Source organism: Drosophila navojoa, chromosome 4 (genome assembly GCF_054131105.1).
Source record: "Drosophila navojoa isolate 15081-1374.11 chromosome 4, UAZ_NAV_1.0, whole genome shotgun sequence".
Taxonomy (NCBI): Eukaryota; Metazoa; Arthropoda; class Insecta; order Diptera; family Drosophilidae; genus Drosophila; species Drosophila navojoa.
Genome location: NC_142892.1, coordinates 14,972,067 through 14,990,947, shown reverse-complemented (window position 1 = coordinate 14,990,947; position 18,881 = coordinate 14,972,067). Strand labels below are relative to the sequence as shown.

Here is an 18,881-nt window from a genome sequence, read left to right as displayed (position 1 = left end):
AAATATAAGTCAGTGCTAGTATTTTTATACACATCTTGGTCACTCCGAATATTACAAAGGTATCATAAATAGAGATGAGACGTGAGTAATAAACAATTGTAGCAAACTAACATTTGTAACGGAACTTATGCAACATGAATTAAAATTTCACAATACTATGACCAGTACAAATCAGACAGAAACATACTATTTTCTAATTTCTTAACTTTTAAAAAATTTATTATACTTTCTTTCATTTTTATTAGAAATATAATTTGAATCCTGGTTGCTTCTTTAGCGCTCATTTGAGAATAGTCATCGATACGTTAGTCTCGACTCATCGATAACAGAAAAGAATGTAGAATATCGTTTGTGCCCAGCTCTAAGCAACAAAAACTTTAGTGAAAAGTCGGCAGAGAAATGCAACGCCAAATTAACTAAATTTGCAGCGAAAACTGATACAAAATCCCATAAGAAGTATACACAACAGGAGCAGAAGAAGAGCATAGTTAACTCAAACCACTGGCGACGGAATTCAGTGACTAACGGTGGCTGCAACATTTAAATGGCCAATGGCAATGGGAACAATATCAATACGGATGATGCTGCCGCTGCTGCCAATACAGCCACAGCTGCACAGGAGCAACAGCACCTGACCGGTGATGGCAACGGAGCCTGCGGCGATGTCAAACTACCGGCAAGTACGCGTAGCGACAATGTCAACGACCTGGTGGCAGACTTATGGCTAAATGGCAGCGCCAGCAGCTCTAGTCGTGGTGATTACACAAATATACGGGCCACGACTGGTTCGGCGACGATGAATGCTACAACAGCAACAGCAGCCGCAGCGCCCCTACCAGCAACAGCAACAGCGAGTGCAACAAACAGCACGAATGCCACCGCCTCCGCTTCTTCCTCATCCACATCAACATTTTCCTTTAAGCACTTTCTCAACAGCAGCGGCACAATTACAGCGCCAAGCAGCACAGTCACGTCCCTTGATGCAACGGGCGGCACGAGTGCTTGCAGCAGCAGTAGCAGCAGCAACAACACAAATGCAAGCTCAACGTCAACCGCTGCACTGCAAACGTCAACGGGCGCCAGGCCAAAGGTTCCCCAATCTGCATCCGTGAGCCATATGCAGCCGGATTTGAATGGCAGCGCCGCCTCTAAGATGAAGCGTTCGCCACGGTTCAGCTCCTTTGACTCGCAGGCGAGTCTGGCCGAGTATGCAGCATGTGGCGGAAGTGTCAACAGCTCCAGTTCGACACGGCTACGTCCTGATTTGCGACTAGAGGTGGAGCGCAGTGGCATCATGCTGGATGACGATGATGACTACGAACACTTGGGCCTAGCCCATGTGCGGAATAGTCGCCTGTACGATGACCACGTCGACGATGGTGAGTTGTCTGCATAAGAATGGAAAAAGATTCTCAATATATTTTCTTCCTTAGATATATTTCCTTCATCTTCGTCGAGTTTGCACGTGTCGGCCAGCAATTCGCGCTACGTGCCGCGATCCTATTCCAGCTACGATATGCCACCGCATGCTGCATGCGCTGCCGCTGCTGCAGCGTCGCCTCGGCGTCGACCTGCTTTGCGTCCGAATCGCTTGGTTCTGGCTTCTGCTTCGCCCAAAATGAAGCTCGATCTGCCGCTGGACACGTCAAACGTGGCTGGCGCCGCATCGGCTCTGCCCGACTTTGTGCAGGATCATTTACCGGACTCGTGGTGCCAGGAGGCGCATCTCAGTTCGCCACCCAACTCGCCTTTAGGCGCTGCCGAGGCGCCCAGCTGCAGCAGCGCCATGGGTGGCGGCAATGGTGGTGCTCTGCTCTTGCCCGCTGCGGCAACCGCTGGTCTGCCCAACACTTCAACGATGCAATCCGCTGGTGATGCGACTGGCTCTACGGTTAAAATGCTGCCCGATTTTCTGTCTGACGGTCCCATTCTGCATTCGTCACAGCGCATGGCGGATGTGGCCATTGGGCTGCCCTCGAATTCCATAGATTCTCCGCCCCAGGAATCGGATGGCGGTGTGTCCTGCACGCTGCGCCAAGAGAACGAGCGGCTGCTGCGCGAACTGCAAGAGATGCGTGTGGAGCTGAATGCGCAAACTCGGCGCGCTCAGGACTATGAGCAGCAGTTGCTGGCTTTGGGCGATGCACGAAGACGTGAAACGTTGGCGGCCACAGCACAAAGTCAGAATACGCAGCGCTTGCGGCGACAAGTGGCGCAGCTGGAGGTAGATATGAATGATAACCATGAGGGGAAATTTATATATATATATATATTTTTAATGCATTCCTTTAAAGGCTGAGCTGTTCGAGCTGCGACACAGTAGTGAGGAGCTAACGGCTGGTGCCGCAGGCGCTGCGGGAGTAGCAGCAGCAGCTGTTGGTGGGGCTTCGGTGATAACGCCAGGCAGCAGCCACAGCAGCAGCAGCAACACATCGCGTCCGTCCAGAACGCATCAATTGTCGCGCGATTTACTGCGAGCTGCGGACAATGCTGAGCAGAATTTGAGGTCAGTTATGATTAAGTTTGCCGAAATCAATAGCAAAGCTAAACTCTCTCCCTCTCTTTATCACTTCTTAGGCAACTGTTGGCTGGCGTGGATAATCTGCGTCAAATGGCGGCCAGCTTGGAGCCATCGACGGCGACAGCAGCCACGCCTCGTAGCCCCAATTCGGATCAGTACACCGACTTTAATTAGAAACTTTCATTTGGGTGCAGTTGTTGATGATGATTATGATGATAATAATGATGAGATGATGCTGATGCTGTGTGTGTATGTGTGTTTGTGTGCTTTTTACTCGAAATTCATTCAGTTTTGTTATTCATAAGCCGCCCAACCAACTCCACCTAGCGCTTGTTTTTAGCAACCGAAAAAACCTTTTATATCGAGCTATAAATATATATACATATACATTAAAAGTCTATATACAAATAACTCGAGGCATCTGTGAGGGATTCGAATGGCAATTGAAGGAGCATCAAAGCGCAGACTTGTGATGTTGATTGAAAACCGGATATAAGGATATACATAAATTATACTATACAAAAGTGTAGTATATATATATTTTATTGTGTTATATGAATAACGAATGTTTATATAAATATGAAACACAAAGACGGAAACTATCAATAATAATAATAATAATAATAATAATAATAATGCAATTGTAAATTAGCGCTATATGCAAAATCAGCAAATTAACTAAAAACACTCGGCACAGTTGCAGCTCGAAAAGCGAAATGCGAAATTCAATTCAAATCTGCTAACAAGGGAATTCATTCAAGAAAATACCTTTAAATCCCCAAATCCCAAATATATATAAATAATATATTTTGTTAAAAACAAAAAATTATAATACAAAATAAATAACAAACAACAAGGAATCTGTGCACCTGTGTTCGTAGTTTGTGCTTCATCCAACAAATGAAATAAAATTGTGAGAAACAAATTTAAATATTGTATTATTTTTTATTTTATACAATTTTTGGTTAAAATTTATATTTTATATCAGTGTATTATCAAGAACTTGTATAGTATATGTTTTAATATTCTGATTGCAGTTGAAATTCTATTTAAAATTCCCTTACCTTTATGCAAGAGTAAGAATTGCAATTCTCTTTCCCACATTCTATATTCCGTCTCTTGTAATACGTAAACGAACTATATGAGTGTGTCTTAGTTTCATATACCATATTCCTGTGAAAGCTCATACACAGATCGCAGCCTTGACATTGTGCGAGCGTCCAATAGATAACAAATCTCCACTCATACACACACATACGCTGCCTCTCTCGCTCTCCCCCTTTCTTTCATCTGCTTCCCATGTTCCAGCCGGTTGAGGATTGTTCACTATTCCAATGACTGCGGACTGCGGCTTTTTCAATTCCACTTAGTTTAGTTGAGGTTCTGTCGTCGTTGAGTGCGCACCGTTTCCACTTGTATAGTGCGAGAGATCGGCGACTAGAAAAGTAAAAGGAAAAGAACTGTTTTACACAGCTCCTCGGTAAAGGTGTAAAGCAGAATTGTGGAAAAAAAAAAACTGGACAAGGCAAATTAATCAGGAAGCGCGGCGTTAGTTTTGCAATATTTGAATAAATAAACAGGAAGTCTTCCCAACTGGAAATTGTAGAATATATTTAATATGATGTCGAAGAGATTATTGGGTGAGTGCAAAATGTAATATGCTGGAATATGTAATATAAGAAGCACAAGAAATGAAATGAAATGAAATTAAGTGGATTGTAAAATACAGTTCGTGTTTCTTTAATCAAATTTTTAATTGCTAATCTTTGAATAATTTAATGTGGGGCAAACGATTATAATTCATTATAAATATAATTTAATTATTCTATTTTTGGTGCAAAATTTGTTTTATTTTTTATTATGACGTCAAAAAGTGCTTATCAGCGTCTTCATTCAACTTTCTTATCTATTAATTGTGTGTATTTCTTTGTGAATGTAACTTATATTTATTGCCAATATATAATAAAAAAAAATAATAATAATAAATTGCTAATAAATTTAAAAAATTAAAATATTCATAAATAAAAAAAGAAAAATATGTATTAAATATAAATTTAGAAAATAAAAACGAAATAAATAAAAAGTAATAATAATAATTTTGTTATATAATAAATACTAATGTTATATTTTATTTTATATTTTAGTACATATTTAGTTTATTTAATTTTTAATGTATGTATATCTATTAGCTTTTAAATTTCCTTTGTTTATATTTATTTTAAATATTTAACATTACAAAATTTTGCTGCTTTCACCTGTACAGCTTTTCCTGCTCAAGTATTTAAATTTAAGTTAAATGCAGATATGTTTGTTGACCTTCTCGATGCGCCTATGGCAATGGCAACGACCGCCCCATTCGGAACTGCGCACAAGAAATACGAAACTTGATGAGCGACTTGCCAAATACCCTGCGATCCCAATGTCAACTAATAATTCAGCTCTAATCACGCCAGTTCGCGTGGACAGTGACTGATAAGAGCTCTAAGCTGATAATAGGCAGGTGTTTAAGTGATAAGAGCTGAGCAGAGCTGAGTGGGTGGCGGCGGGAGAAATAATATAGAGATAACTTCTAAAATTGGGTTCATCTAGGCAGGGGGTCTAACGCTTATCACATTGCGCACTTCATTATAATCGGCAATTGTTAAGTGAGGCCGGAGCTGGCATCGTGTTGCTGAGGAGGTGGCGCCTCGTATCGCATGTTCTTTTATGGTACCATTGTAATCTATTGGGGCTGTATGCCATATTCATAGTCTAGGTAAGGGTATTCACTAGTTAACTGTCCAAATTCCCTGGACGCCTTTCAATTGACAACAACAAAGTTTAAACTTTCTATAAGCGTTTAAATTAAATTTAATTTAAAGTTTCAATTAATCAAATCTGAGCCCAAAAACAAAAACCAGAAGAATAAGAAGGCAACAACAACAAATATAACTGATGCGCATTAATCAAGAATTAATTGTGTTCAATTACATGAAAATAATAAATAAATGCAACCAGTTATATTTGAGCAACCCCGTCGTAATTAATATATACAATATTTATATTGATATCTATGGAAATCGGAAACTGCGCCTCAGTTAAATTCCAGCCAAACAAATGGTTTCGGTTGCACTGTCTCGATCTGTGTTTACGGTTTCTACGTAACAATTTGCATTCTTAGACGTTCCATTCATTTGCATATGCACACTATAGACTATTTAGAGTATATAAGCTATATAGACTATATATGTGGAATTGCTTGAGCTTGTGTCTATTAAAATTTAATCGAATGTCACGTGTTTGAAAGCCTTTTATAATGCCCATAACTGATCTCACGCTTGAGCTAGCTGAAAGTATTACGAGAGATTGGACAGATTGTGTTTTCTATAGTCCTATTGAAACTGAAAAAACTGTATAGGGTAACAGATTGTGCAGTGGGAAGTCAGATAATGTTTCTTAATTATTTTAATTACAATCACTCTAAAAAAGTTAAGTTATAATCTTTATAGTGTATATCATATATTATTCAATGGATAAGTCTTTATAATTTATACCTTCTCCACTTGCCCTTGATCTATTTGCAGCTCAGACAACATGCAACATGCTGATCCGCTGCAGCTCGACGCTGCACTCGAAGGCAGCGCCCGCCGTCATGTCCCAGCTGCAGAGCGAGATGCCCCAATCTGATCATCGTCCGGCTGCGTACGATGGACCCAGCTACGAGCGTATACTGGAGACGCGCAAGAACCACCTGACGCCCAATCTGCTGGCGCACTTCAAGAAGCCGCTGGTCATCCATGCGGGTCACATGCAGTGGCTGTACGATCACGAGGGTCGTCGGTATCTGGACATGTTTGGCGGCATCGTAACCGTCTCCGTGGGTCACTGTCATCCGTAAGCTGGAGCTGGCCGTCCTCAATCTATGATACCATATTGATGCCTTGATTCCTTCATCCTTTCAGCAAAGTGAACCAGGCGCTGAGCGAGCAAATGTCGAGGCTCTGGCACACGACCAACATCTACATGCATCCCAAGATTCACGAGTATGCGGAACGGCTGACGGCCAAGTTTCCGGGCAAGCTGAAGGCCGTGTGCTTCGTCAACTCCGGCTCGGAGGCGAACGACTTGGCCATGCTGATGGCGCGTCTGCACACGGGCAACCAGGACATCCTGACTTTCCGCAATGCCTACCATGGCATGTCGCCCTATACGATGGGCTTGACGGCTCACTCGACGTGGCGCTACCCGCTGCCCGGTGTCAACAATGGCATACTGCACGTCATGAATCCCGATCCCTACCAGGGCATCTGGGGCGGCTCCGCCTGCCGGGACTCACCTGTGCAAACGACGCGCAGCTGCAGCTGCCCGCCGAACGAGTGCCAGGCCGGAGTGAACTACTACAACGAGCTGGAGCAGACCTTCAAGTACTCGCTGCCACGGGGCAAGGTGGCCGCCATGTTCGCCGAGTCGATTCAGGGTGTCGGCGGCACCGTGCAGTTCCCCAAGGGCTATCTGAAGCGGGCGGCCGATCTGGTGCACGCCAATGGCGGCCTCATCGTGGCGGACGAGGTGCAAACGGGCTTCGGCCGCACGGGCGACCACTTCTGGGGCTTCGAGGCGCACGGCTACATGCCCGACATTGTCACCATGGCCAAGGGCATTGGCAACGGCTTCCCACTGGCCGCCGTTGTGACCACACCGGAGATTGCCGCCAGCCTGGGCATGGCACTGCACTTCAATACCTACGGCGGCAATCCCATGGCCAGCGCCGTGGGCATCTCCGTCCTCGATGTGATTGAGGAGGAGCAACTGCAGCGCAACTCCCTGGAGGTGGGCACCTACTTCCTCAACTGCCTCGAGGAGCTGCAGCAGCGCTACGAACTGATTGGCGATGTGCGCGGCAAGGGCTTGATGATTGGCGTGGAGCTCGTCAGCGATCGGGAGACGCGTGCTCCACTCGCTGCGCCGCATGTGCTGGACATTTGGGAGATGTGCAAGGATATGGGTGTGCTCTTTGGCCGCGGCGGACTGCATGGCAATGTAAGTTCCAGAACTCTGGCAACGCCAAATGGTCTTATGTGTGTCTTATACTTGATCATTTAAAGGGTTTACTTTAGCACTAATACATACATATATATACTAATCTGTGTGCATGTGGCAAGCCTTGCATTGCTTGTCTTATTCTAGCTCATCTTACAGCTTTACTTTGGCACTAATATAGATCATCTTACTGCTTGAGTCTAACACTTACTAATATACATACTAGCAGCATCTTATACTAGATCATCTTGCGCTTACCTATCTTAACTTTATCATTAGCTTCCTACATATCTAATACGTATTATCTTCTTGCTCCTCTTCCCTGATTCGCTGCTCCTCTCATGCATCACACCACAAAACTCTTTCCAGGTGCTACGCATTAAGCCACCCATGTGCATTAATCGCGCCGATGTCAAGTTTGCTGTGGACGTGCTGGGTCAAGCTATAGAGGATTCACTAGCCACACACAAATAGTCAACGAAATACCCAATCGAATTGGCATGTTGACTAGATGAGAAGACTTTATATCCAAACAGAATGCATTTATAGATCATAGATTATATATTGAAACTTTCCTTACTTAATAAAGAAAAAGTAACTTTAACTACCTAAAATACATTGTACACATCATCTATATGAAATATGCACTATTATCTAATCTCGAAACACTTTTTGGGTTTCTCTTTAACTCATGCTCATACGCAAGTTTCCTAACCGCAAGTATGTATTATCTTATATTTACTGCCAAAATAACTTGATTTATTATAATTATTGTTTTCTCTTTTTCCACAGGTTCTTAGCTTTAGGCCGCCTCTTTGCCTCAGCTGCGAGGATGTGGAGCTTACGCTGAGTGTCCTCGAAACAGTTTTCGTGGAGCATATGAACAAAAGGCCACGCGGCTGGCGAACTATAACAAGTGCGAGCCGTGGCATGCATTAACCATTACCCCTAATATAATAACAATAATTATTAGTTCTCTATATATAATATTTATTACTTACAAAACTAGTTCAATATAATTGAGCATAATTTCAATGGATTCATTTAGAGAGCACAAATCGACTTGAAATGCTAACTGAGAAAGAGCATTTTACATTCCAATTACTCTGAGCGAGGCATCAATTTTTAATTTACATGTAAAATTAATGTATATGTGTGTATGTATGTATATGAACTGTAAATATTGTATGTATGTATATATGTAGATACTTTAGGCACAGCATTTGTCATTAAATTAGTTGTCAACTCCTATTTAAGTATAATTCTTATACATAGCTATGTATGTAAATTTGCGACATTTCTTTTGGTATTTCTTTCATTTGTTACTTTTAATTAACTAAACTAGATACTAAATAATTTAATTGGCTTGCTAAACAATCTAAAAATACGATCTTTACATTAATTAATTAACACAATTCCTATTTGCGTCAGACTCCATCGTCAACTCTTGCTGTTGATGTTGTTGTTGCTGCTGTTGAGTTGGACTGCTCTCCTTTTGCTATACTTGTATATCGATGGGTTTGCCATCGTTCTCATAGTCCGAGTTCAGCAAAGTCTCCGAGAGCTCCTTGCGCGCCTTTTGCACTACCCAAAACATCAGAGCAACGCCACAAATTACCTAGAATAATGAAAGGGAAATTGAATATATAGTAAATAATTTAAATAATAATTTAAAAATAAAACAAATATATATTTTACTTCATTTTAAAGCCTTTTACCATATATGGCATTTGGCTTCAACAGAGTATAAGACTTTAAAGCACAAACGTAGAAGACATAAAAGCGTTGCCTACTTTCAGGCTGCATGAGAAATTCGTGCATTTCCTTGGAATTGATTGCGTCAAACCGCATTTATAATTTATAGGCAACCTTATGCACTTTTGTGCAATCACGTTCAAGTCATGGAAAATTTTCAACTTGATTTAGCACGCAAGCCCATTTTTAACCCTATTATGCAAATAAAATCAATAATTCTTGTGTAACTGAAAGCGCAACTAGCTGAAGGTAAACAAACAACAATACTATATACATTTACAGATATATGGAGCAGCTCACCTCGATCACAAAACTAATGTAGCCCGTCACTTTGGTATTGTGATCATTGAGCACCTCGTGCATCGAACGCAGCGTGGAGCCCAGATAAACATTTATCGTTTGAGCGGGCAACAGACCCAGAAATGTGGCCAAATGATAGTCGCGAGCCTTAATGGAACTGATCTGTGAAAAGAAATGCATAAGAAATTAGAATGTGCTTATGACTAACAAAAATATATGAGTATTATATGATAAATAATAAAAAAAATATATATGAATATATATGGAAAGGCTGTATATTAATAGTGTATATTCATCTGAATGAAGCAGTAGGCATTTATATATATTTATGTAATTTATGTAAATATATATAATTATATACATACAATTGATTTTATGAATATAAAAAAATTTAAATGCATACAGATCTTGTAAAATTATAAAATAAATAATTGTACATTTTTATATAAATTTATTTAGTTTACGAAAAATCAATTATGTATAAGACCAAAAAATGTTGCATACTTTTAGGGTTAACTAAATATTATCGTAGTTACTGGCTGGAAGCAGCTATAGAAGGGCAAAACTAATTAAATGCATTAAGGGATAGCCTAAATAAGATTTTTTTCATTTTTTATATAAAAAATAAACATTTATAAAAATTCAATATTATTTATTGATCAAAAGTACTCTAAAGACAAATAATAATTCAGGTCATTTCTTTCTTAATTTCTATTTTACGATCTAGTACTATCAAATGAAATGTAATTATATTCCACTCAAAATTCAACCAATTTCACATTTTTGTTGTTGTATTTAATGACTCATATGACATACGTATGACAACTAGCTTTGAGTTTGTACAGCTTTTGGCTGAACAGTAAAACCCGTTTATAAAATTTCAAGTTCAATTTCACATTCAATTTCACATTCATTTCAGCTGTATTTTTGTATTATTGTATTTTAAATTGGTTTTTATTTACTTTGCATTATTGTTGTTGTCTTTATTTGCTTTTTTACGGCTGGCAGCAGTTACAATTGTGCCTCTATGTATGCCAATGGTCGTCAAATTGACTAATGAAACAGTGTGAAGAGTGACGAATGCAATATATATACATATATTACATTTGACACGCTTTGATCGAGTCTTGATTCAATGCGAAAACTTTCCAAAATGTACGTATTTAATGCAGCATTTCTCTATATATTCCAGTACAAATGCGTGAACACGTAAAACTTCTCTGCGAACGCATTTCGAGTGAGTAAACAGCTGAATAACTGAATAAATACACGGCAAAAGTCGCCAGAAACAAAGAAGCTTGACTATGCCGATTGTATATACCTATATACATATATTTGAGTTTCTATATATACGTGTATATGTATGTGTGCATATGTAGACAGTTGTTCGTCCCTGACTGATAGTCGCTCAAATATAAATACAAAATATATGCTACATGAAACATATGTATGTTCGGGTGCGCAGGTCAAAGACAAACAAATTATAAAATACCCGAGAATCAAGAGTGGGCTTGATACGATTCCTCATCATATCATCATATCAACTTACTCCAAAGATGACGTTCTGCAGTCCGAATGGTATGGGCGTTAGACGCGTAAAGAGCACCACTCGAAACGCTTTGGGTCCAGATATCACGCGCAGTATAGCCCGTCCAGTCTCATTTTTGATCAGTCTGAAAATAGCCAGAGATGAAGCAATTAAAACAGATATGCAAAATGATAAAAAAAATGTAGTAGATATATATGTATATATGCGTGTGTTTAGAGTGACAGAATAATAATTGGTAAATAATAAAAAAATTAAATATCAATTAAATAGAAATATAAACGAGAAGAGAAGAGAAAGAGAAAAGAGAAAGAGAAAGAGAAAGAGAAGAGAAAAGAGAAAGAGAAAGAGAAAGAGAAAAGAGAAAGAGAAGGAAAGAGAAAGAGAAAAAAGAGAAAGAGAAAGAGAAAGAGAAAGAGAAAAGAAGAAAGAGAAAGGAAAGAGAAAGAGAAAGAGAAAGAGAAGAGAAAATAGAAAGAGAAAGGAAAGAAAAGAGAAGAGAAAGAGAAAGATAAGATAAAGAGAAAGATAAAGATAAATATAAAGATAAGATAAAGAGAAATATAAATAGAAAATAGATAGAAATATAAATATAAGATAGAAATATAAATATAAATATAAATAAAATATAAATATAAATATAAATATAAATATAAATATAAATATAAATATAAATATAAATATAAATATAAATATAAATATAAATATAAATATAAATATAAATATAAATATAAATATAAATATAAATATATAGATAAATATAAATATAAATATAAGTAGTTATACTAAGTCACCCACCTCTTTAACTAGTTGCGCTACTTAAATCAAAGTTAAACTATTTGCAAACTGAGTTTCGCCTCACAGCAAACTCGATTTCGTTAAGTGAAATACATTTTGTAAGTAAAACTTCTGCTCTATAGGGAAACATGGCCACTTGCAGGTAAACAGTGCTTATCGCATTAGCATTAAGCAATATAATTTGCTTTCCGCATGAATAGGCAAGCAAACTGCTACCTGTCTCGACACCTGTCAATTATTCATGCATTTCCCTGTGTGCGTGTGTGTGTGTGCGTGTTTATAGAGGTAATCAGAGTTCGATTTGAGTCCATCAACTGGCAGTCGGTTAGCCAACCCATCATCAACTGGCTATGCCCAAAATCAAATTGCCCACATCTGGGCCATTTAGTGGTCTGGTCTGCCCGGGCTGGGTTTGCCTGGTAATTTATGATTGCTCAATTTATTAGCCATTTGCCTGATACGATCTGCTGTCAATGTGGGGTGTGTGCTATTAGCTACCACATATATATTGTATGCATATAGCAGTTAACAGTATTTATAATTATAATAATGTTATAATCATAATTACTCGACTTGCACATACTCTGCAATTGATGTCAGTAAATCAATTGAACTCTGTTAGCCTGTCATATCTGATTTCCGCTCTAAGCGAAAGCTAATTATGAGTTGGGAGTTGGCTAGTCGGGTGTGCCCGACTAGGCGTTAAGTTGGAAACACATATAAACACCAATACTATTGTTGCTAATATATAATCATATATTTATTTAAGGCACTGCCCTCCCTCACTATCATTTTCACTTTTATGGCCAGTGTCATTATTAATAATGATTACATTGTTATCATTATCATTATTATCAAATTTATTCATTGTCATGGTCTATTTATAATAGTTCTAAGAAGACTTGTCTATTTACATTCTTATCATTACGTTGCCATTATCATTGCCATTATCATTACCATAATTATTTATAATAATCATTATTATTGTATAATCTATTTATTATAATTAATCTACCCCTTTTCTTCCAGTACAGGATATCTTTGCGGTTACCTTAGTAATTACTCAATTGACATATTGCAATTATTTCAATAAACTATGAAATGCAGCCAATAAAAGCATACATAGGTACATACAGTTATTTATAGCCATTCACAGCGAAACTATTGTGAACTGATAAAGCAATTAAAAAGCCATGAAGCCATGAAGCCATGAAGCCATTCAGTTGGCTGCGGAAGCCAACGCATGTCAGCGTTAAATATATTTGAAAAGCTCCAAAATTGATAAGGCACAAATACAAATGCATATACGTATAGAAATCTATATATGTACATATATAATATGTGTGCAGAACTAAGCAGCCGACTTGGGTTGGGCTGCGTCGCATTGAGTAGCACATGGAAAGTAAATTAGCTTAATTAACACATTTATTCAATTATCAACAAGTTTTTCTGTGTGAAGCTGTGATAATTATGGGAACTTTGAGGTAACGCTGATATATACACATATACTATATATATTGGGTACTGATATACATAGATGACATTTAGAAATGAGTTGTAGCTAAAGGAGATATAGACTTCAAATTGAGCTAATATTTGTGCAAAACTGATAGAATTTGAATGAGGGGAAAGTACTCCAAAGTTATAATATACAATTTATGTGTAGTATTCTTAGCTAAACGATAGATCAAATAGAGGTAAATAACTTAGATCTACTAATATTTGACTTGAACTGAGAGCTACAAAGTTTTTCCAGGATCTATGTTCTCTCTAAAGTAGTCAGTTTTCCAGGCCTCAGCATAGTTAGTATATCAATTTATTTGCGTTTTACAGCGCGTTTTATGGGGATTACTTCTGTTTACTGATAACAATTAAATAAGCCGTGAAAAGCTTTATGAATCAGAAGACACTTTATCAATTTATACTTTAACATTTTGATAATTTGATAATTTTGTTATAATATATCTTTTCATTAGACTACTCAATGATTACACACTTTGGTATTTCTGTATCTGGAAAAGGTAAACACAATATTTAATTTACAGCACGTAAGCTTGTCCTAAAACGGTTCAAGTCGCAATATACATGCATACGTTATATATATATACAATACACTTCTGTACAAAACAGGCCGATACGCAATTTGGAAATAATTAATAAATCGTTCTTTCAGTTGGCCAACTTGGAACGTTTGCTACTGTCGCGCAGCTCCTCCACGTCGCGGGCAATGGAGACACAGCCGTCGGTGAGCAGTTCCACATCGTGATTGTCTTTGATGTGAACACAATCGTTGAGGATGCAGACGAGGCCACGGAATTCCGGATAGGCTTGCAGACAGTCACTCGGTATAACGACCGACAGCTGCAGCGAGATGACGTTGCCGGGCATCAGCTTATAGTTGAGCATTTGGTCCTGATTGATCTCGCAGTCCAGGCCCACATGCTTGATGAGCGTGGAGAAGCAAGTGAATCGAGTTACGGACTTGTAGCTGCCCGGCCGACGCATCAGGTTGTCCGGCAGCACACGCATCTTCTGCAGATGAGCTGCCAGCAGGATGAGGAAGGTGGCATGCAGTTCCCGGGGTGTGCGCACAATGCTCCTCTTGTTGCTCATCAGCAGGCACAGCTTGGAGCGGATCTCGAGCAGCATGTTGTAGAGCACCTTCTGCGGTGGCGAGAAGCGTCCTAGGATGGGCCAGTATCTGGCCAAGCCCCCGTGGTAGCCCGCGTATTGACAGGCTCCGTCCATTAGCCACACATTGCCCAGGCCGGCCGTCAGCTTCGGTGCATAGGGCAGCTCCTGGTAGGCGTAGCGCTGGCGACACTTCTCATCGAAGAGCAAACCAATTTCGTGTTTGCCCTGGTAGGCCTCATGCTCCATAATCACCTCCTGCATCGATTCGGAAGCTATCCAGTTGGCCCGCCGTATGGCAGTCAGCTCCCGCTTCGTTTTAACGCTGCGCACGCACTGCATCATGTGGCGGGGACAATCGATGTTCAGCTTGAGGTCGTAGGCCAGCTCCTTGACAATCTGAGTCAATCGACTCGCATCCTTGGTGTACCACAATTTGGCGCTAATATTGTGAAGCTTGCGGTACAACGTCTCCTTGAAGGCCGACATCGGCAGCACCTTGTCCACATTGAAGCGCTGGCAGGCGTATGTCGTCAGCGTAGGATCTATATACTCTCGCTCCTCCGGCTGGAAGAGTATTGCGCGCAGCTCCATCAGGCGATTACGCAGCAGCACGAGCACCATGTCGGGCAGCAGGCAATCGCAGAGATAGGCGAATTCGGCCAGCTGTCGAACCGGCTGACCATAAATGGATCTGACGCCCGCTACGATCAGGGCATGGGTGTTGCCACGCCTGCGCTCCGAATGGCTCAGTCTGTCCATGACGGCCCAGCGATGATGGGCGACCTCCTTTGATATCATCACCTCTACACGATTCGGATCGTCTTTCGTATAGTCGCCAGTTCGCCATTTGATCGGGGGCTGGCGTTGCCGCAGCTCAGCCACCGAAAGCGGATTCATCATCTTGGCGAATTCCGAATCTTCCACGCTGGCGGGCTCTAGCGGCGGAGCTGGAGCTGGGGCAGGTGTTGGTGCAGGAGCCAAGATAGGAGCTGGTTCCGCTGCAGGCACGGGAGCCGGAGCCGGCACCGGCGGAGGCGCCGATTGCATAAGTTCGCAAATTTTTTCATTACAAAGTTGACTCTGCGGCAACAAAAAATTGACCCAGGGTCGGAAACCTTTCAATTTTGGCAATACACGGAACATGATTTATAAAAATAAAATATAATAATAAATAATCTTAATATAAATATATCAACTTTTTAAAATTTTTACATTGAATGAATTCAAATGACAAGAAAATCTAAACTAATTTGTATGGACGGAAGTTGTATTGCTACCAAGCAGGCTTTGCAGGGGTATGCTCGACTATACGAATACCCTATCGAGGTGAGCGAGCCTTTGATATCCTATCTATTCTCCTTCTAACCCCCTATACGGGTCTTTACAGGTGGCGAAGCTAGGTGGGCTTATGAGCTAGCTCGACTAGCCGGACATCCTATACAATAATTAACAACAACAAGTTTCAATCTACTCACTTATGCACTGCGATGCGATGCCGGCAGCTTCTTATGGTGAGATGAGCTATGGCTATGCCTACATTAGCGCCAAGTAGTACCGTTAGCCAGCCGCGCCACCAGCCGAACAGGTAGCCAGCGGTTATCAGCAGCACAAGGTAGCCCACGGCAACGGGGAAGCTGACAAGTGTGAAGAGCGCCATGAAGATGATGAAGATAATCCAGTGATTCTGCGTTTCGATCCAGAAGAGCAACTGCTTGGCATAGTTGCGCGTCAGGTAGCCAACGACGAGGAAGAGACCCAGCAGAGCGATGGGCACCAAATAGCTGAGGTACCAGTTGCGCATGATGAATGCGTGCGCTCGCAGCCAGCAGGAATTGCGGCGTAAATAGGCGGCGCAGGAGGACGAGGAGGAGGAGGAGGCGGAGCGAGTGTGATTGCGCCGATTGCTGGCGCTGCTGCCAGCGCTGGGATTCACAATGAGAAACGCATCACATTCGCTGCTCTCCTCAATGGCATTCTCCGCACAGCTGTTGCCATCGGCTGTCGTCAATGGAATACCCAAGTCGCAGCTGGCGCTGGCGCTGGCGTTGGCTTCCAGTGGAAAACGTATGCTTGTGCCGTCGTAGCTGTTGCTCTTTATTAGCTGCGGGCAGTTGGCGGAAACGGCGACTGAGCCTATTCCGTGTATCAGGGAATCATCCATAGTTGAGTTTTGTTTGTATTTGTGCATGTTGTTGGCATATCTGAAGTTATTTTTGTTGTTATTTATATTACTAATGTTGTTGTTGTTGTAGTTAAGCTCCAGTGTTCCAATAGAGGCGCTCATTTTTCAGGCTTGGAATGTGCCCAAAAAAACGTAGCATTTACAGTTGTTGTTTGTATATCCCCTTTCTTCCCCCTTTCGCACAGCTTATTGCCTCTTCATTTTCTCTTTCACTTCGCATTGTTTTGCTGCTGTCACTCCAAGAAATTTCACTTTTACATGCATGTGTATATATGTATGCGTATATGTTATAAATAAATAGATAAATACACAACTCGCAAATAGGCCGCCAACGAAAAAGCTGATGCCCTTTTTCACTCATACACCGCGCATTCACTTAATTTACTTCAATAACAAATTTAACTTTTATATCTTTTAATTGAATTAAATAAAAAAAATACTTTTAAGTAAATCACTATAATTGGCTTTTTGGTATGAAATTCGAACGGGTTATTATAATTTTTAAAACAAATAATTTAAAATGCATTCACAATTTAATTTTAGGTCTACGAAGTTTTTGTTGCAAGTAGACAGACAAACGGCCTAAGCGCCAACACGTCCCACTACGTCAAAACGAAATAACAAACTAAAAGCTGCAGTGTGACCGCAACCCACAAGTACTAAAACCTCAAAAAGTACATAATATATAAATGGGCAAAAAAGAGGCGCCGAAGTTTGCATACTCTTTTTAAACAGATGGTAGAATATATAGAGAACAATTTCAGTTAATTTAAAAGTTTATATACATATATTTTAACATACACATATTATATATACATAAAATAATTATTATTTTCATTCCAGTTCCTGTTCGCTGGGTAGCTTCTTGGAGTTACGCGATACACTTGCTATGCTCACCTGATCCCGCAGAACCACAAGGCGGAGAAAAGCCAAATTTAACAGAAAAGCCTGCCCAAGCAGCTCCCTTTGATAACGCTCAACCTTGGAGTACATTGTGCGCAAATCTGAAGGAAACTGCACTTGATTTTGCAGATTACTCTGTTCGTCTTGATCTCCATAATCCTCCATATTATAGTACGTCCGCATCATGCCAAGAATTGTTTCCTCTGAGGAAACGCGTTCAGTTCCCACCAGATGATTGAAAAGGCGCGCGGTGAGAAAGCGACGAAGGTAAAAGACGTTTGTTTTGTTCTCGCCAGGACTCATGCGCGCCATCAAGGCGTAACTTAGCATCGAAGTGACTTGCGCTTTCTGGATGTTCACATTCTGCTGGTCAATGCTGCCGGGGTTGCTGCTGGCCTGTGCCATTTGTGGGTTCTCCAGGACATAGCAATCAGCTTGGGGTATTTGATGAGCGACGTACAGGCAACGGCGGACAAGCTCGGCCAGATGTAATTTCTTGTCGTTTATTTCATGATGCTGCCAGTGAGTCAGTAGACTAGGTGAGTATTTAGACTGTGGCAGTTCCAGCCTTGCCCAACTAACACTCGTAACACCTATGCGCACTCCAACAGTAGACGAAATGCGTTGCCTTTGCTGCTCATCCAAAGCTGGTGTGATAAATGGCGCTGTGCGGGAAGCCTTTGTAGTTTTAGCGCCATTCAAAGTAGTGGGCGCCGGTTCCAGCAAACTCTTATAGAACTTGGTAACTACCTTTAAGCCAAAGCCATCAATGAGGAATATATCACTTAGTTCGCGTAGGGGCCCGTTGCGTGCCTTCCAGTTGTGCAGTTTGTTAACACGCGCTTTTGTTATGTCATACCTACAAAGAAACACAGTAACTAAAATAGTTTTTTACTTTTCTAAATACAAACCTTTCTAGCTGTTCAGCACCTTGTTCGTTTATTGCATTTAGAATAAGCTTGCTCTGTTCCTCTGTATAAGGCGGCAACTCCACCAGCTGCTCTGCATCTTCAATCATAGGTTCTAAAGGTGGCTGTTTTCCCAACTGTCTAACAAAATTTGCACTTATCGCACACAGCCTACGTTTTATGTTAAAAGCAAGCATTATTTAATTCAAAAGTATATAAAAAACGTAATCCGAATCTGTAATTATGCAAAGCGAACAAGTTGATTGTTAATAATGCTAGCAGTGTGACCAGCCAAAAAAATGGTGGAAAATACAA

The 18,881-nt window shown here is 40.7% G+C and overlaps 5 protein-coding genes across 6 annotated transcripts; 2 read left to right on the top strand and 3 right to left on the bottom strand.

Moving 5' to 3' along the window:
- Positions 1-265: 265 nt before the first annotated feature.
- l(3)04053 (lethal (3) 04053) lies at positions 266-2,916 on the top strand. The gene is made up of 4 exons (XM_030390257.2): positions 266-1,379; positions 1,434-2,224; positions 2,295-2,506; positions 2,578-2,916. The coding sequence occupies exons 1-4, from the start codon at positions 545-547 to the stop codon at positions 2,693-2,695; spliced, it is 1,956 nt and encodes a 651-aa protein (XP_030246117.2). The 5' UTR covers positions 266-544; the 3' UTR covers positions 2,696-2,916.
- A 962-nt stretch (positions 2,917-3,878) lies between these two features.
- On the top strand, positions 3,879-9,141 carry LOC115563732 (alanine--glyoxylate aminotransferase 2, mitochondrial). Of its 2 annotated transcripts, none has more exons than XM_089259353.1 (4): positions 3,879-4,161; positions 6,085-6,394; positions 6,463-7,540; positions 7,910-8,154. In XM_089259353.1, the coding sequence occupies exons 1-4, from the start codon at positions 4,140-4,142 to the stop codon at positions 8,012-8,014; spliced, it is 1,515 nt and encodes a 504-aa protein (XP_089115479.1). In that variant the 5' UTR covers positions 3,879-4,139; the 3' UTR covers positions 8,015-8,154. The 2 variants fall into 2 exon arrangements, with proteins under 2 accessions (XP_089115479.1, XP_089115478.1); XM_089259352.1 differs by lacking the exon at positions 7,910-8,154 and adding an exon at positions 8,333-9,141 and having other exon boundaries at positions 3,895-4,161.
- On the bottom strand, positions 8,507-17,376 carry LOC115563731 (transmembrane protein 64). The gene is made up of 4 exons (XM_030387182.2): positions 16,049-17,376; positions 11,145-11,268; positions 9,596-9,757; positions 8,507-9,158 (listed from the first exon to the last, which is right to left on the bottom strand). Exons 1-4 carry the CDS (start codon positions 16,855-16,857, stop codon positions 9,039-9,041), a joined length of 1,215 nt encoding a protein of 404 aa, XP_030243042.2. The 5' UTR covers positions 16,858-17,376; the 3' UTR covers positions 8,507-9,038.
- Positions 13,943-15,823, bottom strand: LOC115563730 (xaa-Pro aminopeptidase 3). The gene has a single exon (XM_030387181.2). The coding sequence runs from the start codon at positions 15,714-15,716 to the stop codon at positions 14,109-14,111; it is 1,608 nt and encodes a 535-aa protein (XP_030243041.2). The 5' UTR covers positions 15,717-15,823; the 3' UTR covers positions 13,943-14,108.
- LOC115563739 (transcription elongation factor, mitochondrial) lies at positions 17,255-18,847 on the bottom strand. The gene is made up of 2 exons (XM_030387195.2): positions 18,570-18,847; positions 17,255-18,517 (listed from the first exon to the last, which is right to left on the bottom strand). Exons 1-2 carry the CDS (start codon positions 18,761-18,763, stop codon positions 17,590-17,592), a joined length of 1,122 nt encoding a protein of 373 aa, XP_030243055.2. The 5' UTR covers positions 18,764-18,847; the 3' UTR covers positions 17,255-17,589.
- Positions 18,848-18,881: the final 34 nt, after the last annotated feature.